Source organism: Penaeus chinensis, unplaced genomic scaffold (assembly GCF_019202785.1).
Source record: "Penaeus chinensis breed Huanghai No. 1 unplaced genomic scaffold, ASM1920278v2 CTG_6288, whole genome shotgun sequence".
Classification (NCBI taxonomy): domain Eukaryota; kingdom Metazoa; phylum Arthropoda; class Malacostraca; order Decapoda; family Penaeidae; genus Penaeus; species Penaeus chinensis.
In genome coordinates, this window is record NW_025918454.1 from 80001 (window position 1) to 94381 (window position 14381).

The following is a 14381-nucleotide window of genomic DNA, read 5'->3' on the forward strand; positions in this document are numbered from 1 at the left end:
CCAGTGTTAGTTTTAAAAATAAATATATATATATATATCCTGTCCTTGATAAACCACAAGCACCGGATGTGACATCCGCAAGACTGGATGATGAATCATCGATGAAAATATTAACGTCTACAACGTCATTGGTGATCTCATTAGCTGCACCACAGATGAGTGGCTCAAAGCTGCACCACGGATAAGTGACCCAAGGGAATACAAAATACAGTGAAGAATGCCAAACATATATGTTGACATTGATAATCCCATAGAGGGATTAGCAAAAGGGACAGAGCCGGTAGGTTATACGGGTAGATATCCGAAGAAGAAGAAGGGGACGCCAATTCACCAATATGATTCTCTCCAGAAGAATTTGGAGATTACGTTTACGGCCATACGTGCAATCAGTAATTCAAAAACTGATGATGAGATGAAAATGAAACTTGAGAAATTAAAAAACTATATATCTAAAATCCCTCAACATTTGTTAAATGATTATGTTGATCTATTACAATCTTCTTGGCACGCGCGTTTTATTCCGGATAACGCAAAATCCATTGTCCTAGAACTGCTACTGTTGCCTGGCGTGACCAAATTTCAAACTGCTGAATGGATGAAAAAGTGTAGTAATTTATATGAGAAAATATCTCATTGTTCAACTCTGAGAACCCTGAACATGTGTGAGATACCTGTACATCATACGGATATGCAACGCTTCACCGATATGATTGCGAAACTTCACCATTTGCAGTCGCTGACCCTCATCCCCAATTATATGAAGGATCACTCTTATCACTGGGCTATCAGTCCCATAGCTCATCATTGCCGGACTTTAAGAGAATTACGAATTTTTTACAATGGAAAGGCACTCAAGGGCAATACGAGTGGGATTGAACAGTTGTCACATTGTAAAGCCCTCGAATACCTCTGGTTGTTTGATAGTAGCAACACTGACGAAACGGAAAAGGTGTATATTCTACTGAAGACTCTCTCAAAACTGAAGTTTCTCTTCCATGAGTCCATAATACCTGCCATCATCAAACTGAGAAAAGAGGATGAAGGGAAAGTCAAGAAAAAACTTGCGCTCACATACCTAGACACTTGGATGGAAAAGTATTACCTGGATACATCGCACGAAATCCGAAATAAAGATATGGGTCTGGTCGCGACCAAGAGACGCTTGACCAGTAATAATTTGTTGGATTTGATCGATACATGTCCAAATGTTAAAAATCTCAGTCTGGGAGGAGGACCACTATTCCTTGATCAGGCCTTACAAAATATACCGAATATATGCACATTGAAAATATTCGAGTTTCAACTTAGCGATCACAGTCTAAATAACGTTCTCTTGAAGGATGGTCCTCTTAGAGACTTGACTGTCCTCGAGTTTACAGAAGTCCATGACCTAAACTACAACTTTTTCTCCGCCTTAGCGGATGCGTGTCCCGTTCTCGAGGTACTCAAAATCTCGCGTTCATGCATCTCGAGGGAAGGACAATTGAAAAGACCAAATGGTAGCCGAATTACTTTCCCATTTCTAAAGAAGCTAAAACTGACACGACCAATCGGCAAAAGAACCGATGGTGCGATATCGCCATTTAGCGGCGATTGGCATATTGGCAAGGCTTTTATTTCATACCTTCTAGATGGTGCAACCAATATCAGCAAAATACATATACAGTTTGACAAGAGGCAATTAGACTCGAGGGACATGCCATCACATGAATATCTGCTTAAAATCTTGCAACCACTCAAGCATCTTAATTCCATTAAATTGGTGGATTTTCCTGGCGGCCCATATTTCACTTACGATAAATTGAGACCATTATTGATGGATAAAAATAATTTAGTTGAAAAGATCCAAGTGAACAACTACGACCGACTATAGTAAAGAGATGCAAATTGACTACTATAACTAGTGGACATATAACAGTGTATCACTTCTTGATACAAGAAATATAAATTGTATACAAATATTATATAATAATTAGAAAAGTATTTAATAAATTAGAGAGATATACAGGATCATATAATTCTCTATTACTTTGGCCTTTGACTCGAGTGGTCCTTGTAAAGTCAATTTATATAAAATATTTTCTTCCAAATTGGTGGTAGTGTAGATATGGGTATATATAGAGATATACTTTTAATAATATTGTAAAATAAAATAAAAATAATACCATTAGAATTGTTATCATTAGAATTGTTATATATAATTATTTTACCTTTATCCTCTCTCTCTCTCTCTCTCTCTCTCTCTCTCTATATATATATATATATATATATATATATATATATATATATATATATAAATATACCATATTATGATAAGGAGATATCTGAAGAGAATATATTAACCAGATGAAGGGAGATTATATATAAACACTTTTCATTAAACCTAATATATATTCATTAAACCTATTATATATAAATATATATTGATATTAATATCTTTACTTTTGTAAACATTTTATGTCTTGATAAACAGGATGTGATATTTTAATACTAGTGCTGGAGGGGGGTTAAAGTTAATATATGTCTAATAAAATTAGAACATTAGTTCTTATATCTTTACAGTCTATAAACATGGCAACAGTATCAAACCCTATTCCTATTCAAATAGATAATACAGAACCCGATGTCAACGACTCGATGCACATGCAACAAGTATCTGATTCTCATGCCTCTGTATCGACTACAAACGGGGCAACAGTATCAAACCCTATTCCTATTCAAATAGATAATACAGAACCCGATGTCAACGACTCGATGCACATGCAACAAGTATCTGATTCTCATGCCTCTGTATCGACTACAAACGGGGCAACAGTATCAAACCCTATTCCTATTCAAATAGATAATACAGAACCCGATGTCAACGACTCGATGCACATGCAACAAGTATCTGATTCTCATGCCTCTGTATCGACTACAAACGGGGCAACAGTATCAAACCCTATTCCTATTCAAATAGATAATACAGAACCCGATGTCAACGACTCGATGCACATGCAACAAGTATCTGATTCTCATGCCTCTGTATCGACTACAAACGGGGCAACAGTATCAAACCCTATTCCTATTCAAATAGATAATACAGAACCCGATGTCAACGACTCGATGCACATGCAACAAGTATCTGATTCTCATGCCTCTGTATCGACTATAAACGGGGCAATAGTATCACCCTCATTCCTTAATCAGAGGAGTAATGAGGATTCCTTAGTCAACGGTTCGCTAAGATTACAACCAGCACCTGACCGTGCGTCAATTATCAAAACTCAGCAATCTCAAAAGATCCCCCAAAAGCGCAAACATTTTAAAGAACAAGATCTTCAAAATGAAAGAACAATGTCATCACCCCAAGAGTCATTTAAAGAGGAAACTCTGAATCAAACTATTGTTGAGGATATAAATGAGTTAAAACAAATGAATAAAAATCAGAATATTCAAATAGAAAAGTTGAAAATACGAGTTGGTCACATGGATGAACGAGTGAAAAAATATAATAATTATCTGACAAAAGCAATTCGACTATGTCAAGAGAACATTGAACTATGTCAAAATATGGTGCAATTACTATAATGACAAACTGTCGAGATGTATCGGTATTACTAAAATGACTATATGTTGATATATAAGAAATATACCAAATTAGAAAATAATATATTTTACCCCCTATATATGTGATTGTTTGTATGTTTCAATATTAAATTATTGTAAAAGTAACTTTTCATTAAAACCTTATTATTATATATTCGTATTGATATTTTAATATCCCTATATTTTGGCCCAGGTTCATAATACAAATATGATTTAAGTAAATATTTATTTCATTTTCACAATATGGATATCTTTTATTTAGAAAACCATTAAATAATATATGGTTTAGTTTCATAAATAAACAATAGGTTGATATATAGTAACATTAAAGTAAAATTGGTTTAACAACTTTTTCAATTGTCCCTCTACAGATAGGGCACTTTGACTGGGTTAATAAGCATTTAGCACAGCAGACCATGTGATCGCAGGGGAGAATCACCACGTCCACTTCATCAGTCATGCACACTTTACATAGTCGCTTCTCATCTGTATGATCATGTTTATCTGAAAGAAATAAAAGGAACAATATTAATATTGATCATCAAGGCATATTTGACTTTGATATAACCAGAGTCGTTAGTATATTAAAAGATTAATATTGATATATAATGAATATTATATATATATATATATATATATATAATATTCAACTGATGAATAATACATTACCTTCTTGTTCTATCCGTGACAAGTTTTTCATCTCGATATTTTCATCTCGTTGAGGATACTCGGATTGTATTTCAGGTCTTCTTACAATGTTATAATTTTGATGAGTAAGAATCCTATCAATATTTAATATATACATTTGACTTTGAAATATTAAATCATTTTCATTCATATAGGACGCAAAAGGTATAATTGTAATTCCATTACCTACTAGTTCATCTAAGACATTTTCCCCTAAATCATTTAATGTGTCTGTATTTGCATTAGCATTTGATATATTTTCAGTCGTTCTCTTATTCTGTTTTATCAAATAGTCCCATATTAAAGTTAAGGATGCGGATGCGCTTTGTTGTTCATTTAGAAACGGAATTATTCGAGAAGCAATCTCATAAGTGTTGAGCTCGCTTAGTATCTTACGATACTCACTCTCCAAATGATAGTTGTACCTATGATCGGGATAGGGAAGCTTAAAGAAAATTTCGTGACCATATTCAGGAATATTAGGATCTATATTAGAGATAAATGTTGACTGTTTAAATAAATAAATAGGATCTTCAGTATTGTCGATAGGATAAGAAGATTCATATTTCTTTTTTGTAATCATCTGTGTAAATCTCATGACAGCATATACTGTTTGATAATTTACAAGACATTCTGGTTTCAAATTAGCAATATCATCGTTGTCATTTCTATCTATATTTTTATACGATTCGATTTTTGTCCGTACGGCTGAAACACATTCGACTTCACTGGAAAACGGTATGCCGGTTTGTAAAATTTGATCACGGAGCGCATCTCTGACGGCAATGACAGGGAACCCTTGTATTATTAGGTTTCTAGTATAATCCAAACCCAAAAGATTATTCCAATCCTGTTTCGTTATCTCCAATCGATCATGTTGATCTTGACTAATATTTAAGGTACCTTTTAATGGTATATAAGACTCTTCTACTCTGACTTTATTGATAAGTTTTACATAAATACAATCAGGATTCCATTTAGCATGTAGCTCCCAAGGATCATCGTCCCATTCCCAGTTGCGAAGACCAACGCCACAATGGAAGCATTGAACATGATCACTAATTCCAATATGATAGAATCCAGCTTCTACTAGTAATTCTGGGCTCTGATAATTGCGAAGAGGCCAATTTGAAAAACTTTGCAATCGTTTATTTCTTGTTATATAGTCATCGTATAATGGACCAACATATCTATAAGAATCCATGGCTTGATTTCTCATCTTTGGTACCTCGGTCTCCGATCCATTTTCTTGGTTATTCTTCTTAATTTTGTTTATAATATCAATTTTGTTTATAATATCACTCATATATATGGGTATATTGCCAACTGGTTTACCCTGTGCAAACCTACAATCGGGATTTTTCTTCAAGTGTATATCCCTTATAGTCACAGATGTATCATCAGAAAATTGTATATGTTCCTGACAATGAAAACAAATACAACAATTTGTGTTTCTTGAATAGAAGAACCCAGCAGCGGATAAATCTTTGGATTGTATTCTTTTATTTGGCCAATCAATGAAAGATTCTAATCTTTTTATTTCATATCTTAAATCGGTCGGCAATCCAGTAATTGAATCGAAATTATTTTCAAATGTCTTTGATCTTGGAAGAGGAGGCATATTTTGTGCAAGTAAACAATCTGGATTTTTTATTTTATGTATTTTTACAATATCATCTGATATATTGATAGTATTTAGATCAATACATATATGGCATTCAATACAAGTTATATATGAGTTACATTTTATAAAGCCAGCCTTTGCAAGTATTTTTGGATGAATGGCATATGAGCAATTGTATTCAAAAGTCTTTCTTCGATTGAATTCACTCTTCATATCAATATTATCCATATTGTGAATAGACATTTTCTTAATACAATATACATTATCTTAATATACAATATATATAACCCAACTGCTCATATGAATGGATATTCTATATTATATGATATATAAATAACTATTTCTACAAAAATAAACTTATATTCCCATATACATAATCATATATGTATTTGTACAAAAATATATTTCTACAAAAAAATAAACTTATATTCCCATATACATAATCATATATGTATTTGTACAAAAATACATTTATTTACCTATAACATTTAAAGAATATTTCTATATTCATATATATATATATATATATATATATATATAGTTTTACAATTTATATTTTGAATATATAGTGGTCATAGAAGGTATATAGGTATTTTTATTCTTCTTGTTACAAATAAGACATGTTGACTGTATTAATATACACTTTTTGCAGCATGTTATATGATTACAAGGAGAGGTAAATAATTCTATATTATTATTCAAACAAACCTTGCACAAGGATTCTTTAACAGTTTCAGCATCATCATCATCATCAGGTGAATCTGAAAAATAATTCAAATTTATATATATATATATATATATATATTGCATAGATATATCATAATATATATAATTTTTTTAATCAAATAAATTACAAAAACAATAATCTTACCTCTCTTCTTCCGAGTTGTTATTTTTTTTGATCCTTCACTCTTATCTTGTTGACAATATGTTGGGTTATGGTTCTCAGATATATGTAGTACAGCCTTATCATCTTGAGCTTCATTATCTTCATTTATATCATGCTTAATGTTGGGTAATAGATAATTTTTATCTTTTGCATAGTCAATGATACGATCCCATAATCTAAACAAAGGGATATGGTTTATATCTTTATTTTTGAACCATATGTTTAGTATAGAAATTATGCATGGGCAATTTAATACATTCATTAAGCTGTGATATTCTTTTTTAAATATAAAGTCATTAGAGTCTGAAATATATGGCACATTATAGGAATATTGATATTGATACCTCAAAGTTAAAGGATCACGGGGTAATTGTTTGACTATTTGAATTGAATCATTCCTGTTGACCAAAGAAATATTTCTGATATCCACTTTCCTATTCGAAACAAGTGATTCAATATCTATTAAAAACAACATTATAGAATATAATGCATGATAATTTTCAATAATATCCATGTTACATTTCTTGTTGACAGACCCCGTATCCATTTTACCATATGATGTAATTTTCAGTCTTATTGCCATAATACATTCTTGTATAGTACAAAATGGTTTTCTATATTTCATAATTTGATCCTTGAGACAATCTTTAATAGCACAAGTGGGGTATTCTGATATCTGCAATTTTTTCGTGATATCCAAACCCATAAGAATATCCCAATCATTTTCCGTTACAGGACTATGTGGAGCAGGTTTCTTGTACATCAACCGTTTTTCCCTCTTTGCCTTAAAAAGAGAAAGTATTATATAAATAAAAAGAAAATATCACATCGAAAGAATCCGTTATAAAACAATATATATTGAGTTTCTATATATATATATATATATATATATGTATATATCTTACCTGTTCGATAGCAGCATAACCCAATTTTCGAATATAGGGACAATCGGGATTATACATAGCATGTAGTATCCATGGGTTATCATTCCTTTCCCAATTACATATACCGAGATTGCAGTGGAAGCAATAAACATGATCACGGTATCCTGGAATATAGATATATGAAATATTAAGGTATCCTGAAAAGATATATAATATTATATCTATTGCTTCATATATTCAGAATGGATATATATATATATATATATATATATATATATATAGTTACCTTTATAGAAGAAGCCAGCTTCTGCTATACTTGCTATTGGTATAATTGGCATTCGTATAATGGGATCTAGCAGAGGCCATTTATCAAGAGTTTGTTCACGACACTTCGGTGTTATATATTCTTTGTGAAATGGTTCAGAACTGTTGTTTATCGAGGAGGTAGCTACTTCATCATAAATCTTGCCACTATCATGACTATTTAAAATTTTATCTAAAATCTTACCTATAGAAATAGGAACATTGCCAACAGCTTCACCTTGTGCAAATTTACAGTTAGGGTTGGATTGGCCATGCATAGTCATTATAGGATACTGTGATCCAAGCTGTTGTGTAGGTGAAATAGTCACACATATTCCACAATAATAACAAATACAATCATTGCCTTTTCTTCTATAAAAAAAGCCAGCTGCGGCTAAATCCTTGGGTTCCGTCAATGTATCTGGCCAATCTATAAAAGTCTCCAATCTTTTCACTTCATATCTTAGATCAGTATTAAATTGTTCAATTACTTTTGATCTTGGAAGTGGAGGTAAATTTCGAGCAAATATACATTCCGGATTCTTCGTTGTATGATATTCCACAATATCATTCACTTTGTTGATCTCGCTAATATCTATTTTCAAGTTACACTTGAAGCAGATCACCGATTGATCATATTTGTAAAAGCCAGCTCTGGCAAAGACTCTTGGATGATGTGTTGCATGAATAATATCTTGAATAGATCTAAATGTATCGTGTCTATCTTGTTCCTTTTCCATCCTTATATATTCTGCATCATTATGACTGATATCACCACTGGGGTTGTTCCATTTATAGTATATTATATTTAGTCTTCTTATATCACCGTAATATTATATTTAGTCTTCTTATATCACCGTATCATCTAGTATTTACTACTAATCGATACACTCTATTCGATCTAGCACACAAACAATATCTGTAGTATAAATATTTTGTCGAGCTTAGTGTATATATATTTTTAGGCGATGCCGCTCATCTCAATGACTTATGCGAGAGGATAAATCTTTTATAAGTAATATATTACTATATTCTCTTTTTATTAATATGCGCTAATATATAATATATTATATATTATTTATTATTAACTATATCGTGTATATATATATATATATATATATATATATATATATATAAAAGAATAATTACTATATTCTCTTTTTCTTGATATGTATATTTTGTTGATATACCAGTCTTGTTACACGGATAAGCTTCTCGGTACATTTGTTCGAAAACAATTAGTCGGTAAAATGGTCTAGTTATACAAATAAGCTTGTTAAAATGTCTATGGTGGGTAGTGAATATCTATATAACGATTGTTTGTCGGTAAAATTGCCTCGTTATACAATTAGGCATATTGGGGTGTCCGTTAAATTACCGGTAGGTAACTGTAACGATTGTTTGTCGGTAAAATAGTCTCGTTATATAGTTAGACTTGGTTAAAAATGTCCGTTATTTTTTTGCCAATATGGGGGGAGGGTAAGTTTTCGCGCAGGTGGGTTAATGTCAGGGGCTGGTTATTCAGAGACCGAATATTGTATCTGCTGATTTCAAAAGTGTACGACTTCGGATAACGTTAGAGCTAATGGATTCTATTTCGTTAAATAGTAAACCAAGGAAGGATCCTGCAAAGGTAAGATTATGTGAAGTTATAGACAAGTCCAATAAGTTCATGGGAGGTTATTAAAAATAATTTATACATTTGTTAATGTTTCAATTGGTGGTTTAGAAAGAATTATAAATAGTAATATTTCTTAAAATTAAGAAAACAAAAGATAAAAGTAGGTTGACATTTAACGAAGCCATATCCCGTATGTTTATATTATCAGTGATATATTAATTGGTGATTAGCGAAGAATTTACATTTTTTTTTTTTATAAAGGTCGACAATTAACGAAGCATATGATGTTATTTTATTTGCTTGTATATTTATCAATGATATTCCGATTGGTGATTTATATTTCTTCTTTTCTTGAAATAGTATATCTTTTATTTATAAAGGTCGACATTTAACGAAGCTATATTAGTTATTTAATTCTTAAAGATACTTTAATTAGTTGTTTATTTATATATTCAATTTCTTATTGATATTTCAAAATTGGTTGTTTATAATTCGACGTAGCCGTATTAACTATTTCATTCTATATTTTTAAAGATATTTCAAATAATAGATTGTTTATAATTTGACGAAGCCGGCCATATTATTCATTTAATTCTGTATTCTTATATTCATATTCCTAAAGATGTTTCAATTAGTTGTATATAATTTGACGAAGCCGTATTAACTATTTCATTCTATATTTTTAAAGATATTTCAAATAATAGATTGTTTATATTATAATTTGACGATGCCGGCCATATTATTCATTTAATTCTGTATTCTTATATTCATATTCCTAAAGATGTTTCAATTAGTTGTATATAATTTGACGAAGCCGTATTAACTATTTCATTCTATATTTGTAAAGATATTTCAAATAATAGATTGTTTATAATTTGACGATGCCGGCCATATTATTCATTTAATTCTGTATTCTTATATTCATATTCCTAAAGATATTTTAATTAGTTGTATATAATTTGACGAAGTCAGCCATATTAATTATTTAATTTGATAATATTATTTTTATGATTTAGAAATATGCTTTGCCCATGGCTAATGAAAATTATTCATTGTGTTAATATTATTATATTATGATGTAATATTGATATAGTCACATTACTATAATATTGGTATATTCTTCTAATATTGGTATATTCTTATAATATTGGTATATTCTTCTAATATTGGTATATTCTTATAATATTGGATATATTCTTATAATATTGGTATATTCTTCTAATATTGGTATATTCTTCTAATATTGGTATATTCTTCTAATATTGGTATATTCTTATAATATTGGTATATTCTTCTAATATTGGTATATTCTTCTAATATTGGTATATTCTTATAATATTGGTATATTCTTATAATATTGGTATATTCTTATAATATTGGTATATTCTTATAATATTGGTATATTCTTATAATATTGGTATATTCTTATAATATTGGCATATTCTTCTAATTATATAGTGTTGGTATTATCATATTTTTATTTTATTTACAGGTTACCCCTATTGTTACTACCTCTACTGCTCCAACCGATTCCACTTCTATTTTTGTTGCTGCTCCAACCGATTCTACTGCTAGTATTATTCATCCTACTGCTGTCTCTGCTACCAACTCTACTGCTACCTCTGCTGATCCCACTGTTATATCATCTAATGTTATTGATGATGATGATACAAATGAAGACAATGAACAAGAGGTTAGTTTTTAATAGTTTATTAATAATCTAAATATGATATTTTTAAAGCTATATATCAATCTTATTGTTATTTTTATTGATAATATTTTAACTATTATAATATTTCAGGATATTGTATATGTTTCAAAGAAACCGTCCGGCAGATTAACACCGAGTGCCAAAGAAAAACAGGTGAAAAAGATATTGGATGGACCAAAAATAGACACCAACAAGTTAATTTGCATCATTTGCAGCAAGGTAAAGATATTCATATATGAGACATATATTTATATATATATATATATATAAAATAATGATATATTTTCTTATATTGTATATTTTTAATAACTCTTATAATTTTCTTTATATTTGGCAGCAATATGTGAAATTGAAGAGGCATATGAGGGACGTGCATAAAATGACGGGAAGGGACCTCGAGATAAAATACAGCGAGGCGAGAACGTCGCAACACGCCTCTGTCGCCGCCGGCCTCCGTCTGAGCAATTGTAACATTTGCGGCAAGGGCGTGCGGCACATGAAGTGCCACCTGCAGAACATGCACGGACTAGAGCCGGGCAGCGACGCGTACCGATCGGCGCTGGGCACGAACGCCGAGCGTCTCCGCGCCCCGTCCGCGGCCCGGCGGCAAGCGAACCGGGCGAGGAGAGAGGGCCTGGCCAAGATTCCGCTGTCGGTGCAGGCGTGGATCGGTCACGAATCGCGGGGAGGACTGACCGTGGACGAGCGAGGCATGCTGCGCAACATGCGACTGGTGATCGAGATCCTGGCGCGGCATTCGCTGACCGTCATGGACCTGATCGAGCACCGGACGGTCAAGCGATCTTACGAGCTGTTGTACGCCGCGCTGGAGCGGGAGCCGGCGCTACAAGCACATGAGCATCAACGTCATCCTGGGACATCTCAAGCGTTTCCTCGAATGGGCGTGTGCCGAGGTCAACCATCCCCTGTGCGAGCTGACCAAGCGCGAACATGCCTTCTATTCCAGATTGTGCCGCAAGAGGGGCGACCTGGAGAACATGAATAGAAAGGTGGCCGAGTACGTGCCCACGATCGGCGAGATGGGACCCCTGATCCGCTGTGCGAAGCATCGGGATGTCGTGAACGGCCTGATCGAACGACCGCGAGCGACCCTGGCCGAATGCAGTATCGACCTGATCCACGCCGCGCTCGCCTGGCCCCTGATCATCAGAGCGGGAGCGAGAACGGGCGTCGTGCGAAACCTGCTCGTCAGCGAAGTGCTGGAGGCGATCGACACGTCCGACGGCGTCATCGTCAAAGTCAAGCAGCACAAGACATCGTCGCTGTACGGTCCCTACCAGATTGGACTAACCGCCACCGAGCACGGCATGCTGGTCAGCTTTATTCGGCACAGGGCATGGAAGTCGGACTACGTTTTCTCGACGAACCGCGGCACGCCCTTTTCCCTGGCCAACATTCAGCGTTTCATGCGGAAATTCTTCGAGCGGTACGACCTGCCCGACTTGCGTATAGCGAGCGTGAGAAAGTTTCTGACCACGCAGGTTCACAGCGCGGGCGACGATCGGATTCAGGAGGCGACCGCGTCGCTGCTCAAGCACAGCGTGAAGACCGCCAAACGCGACTACAAGGCCATGCAGCGCGATCGGCACGCTCTCGACACGGCCAATCACCTGTCGCGAATGTTGCGGGACCAGCTGAAAGAACGGGATGAAAACGACAACAATATCGAGACCGCCGAAGAGGAACCTATCAACAATGAAAATATCGTTGATGACGATATCATTATATCTACCGCTACCACTACGGCTGATAGAAATGAAGATATTGCCGACAATTTAAATGTTAATAATAGTGTTATACCTGGCACTAGTATTATCCATGATAATAATAATAATAATAATACTAGTATTATCCATGATAATAATAACAATAATAATAATAATACTATGGATGAGGATATTCCTATAATATATAAAAAACGTGATAGTAAATTTAAACCTCAACATCTTCTACTCATTAAAAAGGTATTTCAAGGTAACATCAACAAGAGAAGAGTACCAACTCTAAATATAATAGAACAAAGGAGACAGGAACTAGAGGATATTTACAATCATGATGGTTATAATTCCGAAACATTGACTAAAAAAATTTATGAGTCTATAAGGTCACAAATACGACTACGCCATTGACTAAATCTATAAGGTCACAAATACGACTACATTACCAATAATATTATATTTTGTTTAAAATAAAAAAATTGTGTTTTATACTCTTGTTTTTTATTTACATATACAATATATATATATATATTAACTTGATTGACATACAAGTTGATGATAATGACTTTTCACATTTATATCTTTATTTTATATATATATATTATTATTATATATATATATATTATTATTATATATATACATATATATTATTATTATATATATACATATATATTATCATTATAGAATAATGGTATAGATGGATTATATTAGTTCACTCCCTCCCTCCCTCTCTCAATCTTTTCCAACTATCTATAATTATACCCAACTGCTCTCCATCTTTAACATTGAATTCATTCGTTATCCAGTCTAACATCTTAGATCTTTGTCTACCTCTTGCTCTTTTTCCTGCCATTTCAGTTTCCATGATATTTTTTTCTATCCCTCCCTCTCTTCCAAGTTCATATCCAATAAAATTCCATTGCGTTAACCTGATCTTATCTATTAACCTGGTCTTATCTAGTAGCTGTCTTTTTATTTCCATCGAGTCCAAAATGTCTTCATCCGGCATCTTTGTTTTATTTATCATTTTTTTATAAAACCATATTTCTATTGCTTCAAGCCTTTTTTCCATATGTTTAGTTATCGTCCACGACTCGCATCCATACAACAATACTGGCCATATATAATGGTTCAATAAAAATATTTTATTTTCCAGGTTTAGATTATTTGTATAAAATATCTCTCTCATGTCCATAAATGCTTTTTTGGCTAAATTGATCCTGTATTTGATATCCGTATCTGATCTACCATCCGATGTTATCCAACTGCCTAAATATTTGAAATGATCCACTTGTTTAATTAGTACTCCGTTTACTGTGACACAACATTCCGGTA

At 33.0% G+C, this 14381-nt stretch overlaps 1 protein-coding gene across 1 annotated transcript; it reads right to left on the minus strand.

Annotated features, from left to right (window-relative positions):
• Nucleotides 1-3913: 3913 nt before the first annotated feature.
• LOC125024830 (putative inhibitor of apoptosis) lies at nucleotides 3914-8715 on the minus strand. Its single transcript, XM_047612594.1, has 11 exons — nucleotides 8467-8715; nucleotides 8181-8280; nucleotides 7959-7991; nucleotides 7694-7836; nucleotides 7325-7572; nucleotides 6862-6964; nucleotides 5603-5695; nucleotides 5239-5380; nucleotides 4701-4884; nucleotides 4258-4370; nucleotides 3914-4092 (listed from the first exon to the last, which is right to left on the minus strand). Exons 1-11 carry the CDS (start codon nucleotides 8713-8715, stop codon nucleotides 3914-3916), a joined length of 1587 nt encoding a protein of 528 aa, XP_047468550.1.
• Between the last annotated feature and the right edge of the window lie 5666 nt (nucleotides 8716-14381).

Excerpts from the sequence above, each read along its gene's own strand:
- LOC125024830 (XM_047612594.1), bottom strand. The coding sequence starts at position 8,715 with ATGGAAAAGGAACAAGATAGACACGATACATTTAGATCTATTCAAGAT. Across the intron at positions 6,965-7,324 it reads TATGGTAAAATGGATACGGG|ATTATGGGATCGTATCATTG; the intron begins GTCTGTCAACAA and ends CCCTTTGTTTAG. Across the intron at positions 4,885-5,238 it reads TGCTAAATGGAATCCTGATT|TATATGCTGTCATGAGATTT; the intron begins GTATTTATGTAA and ends ATTATCAAACAG.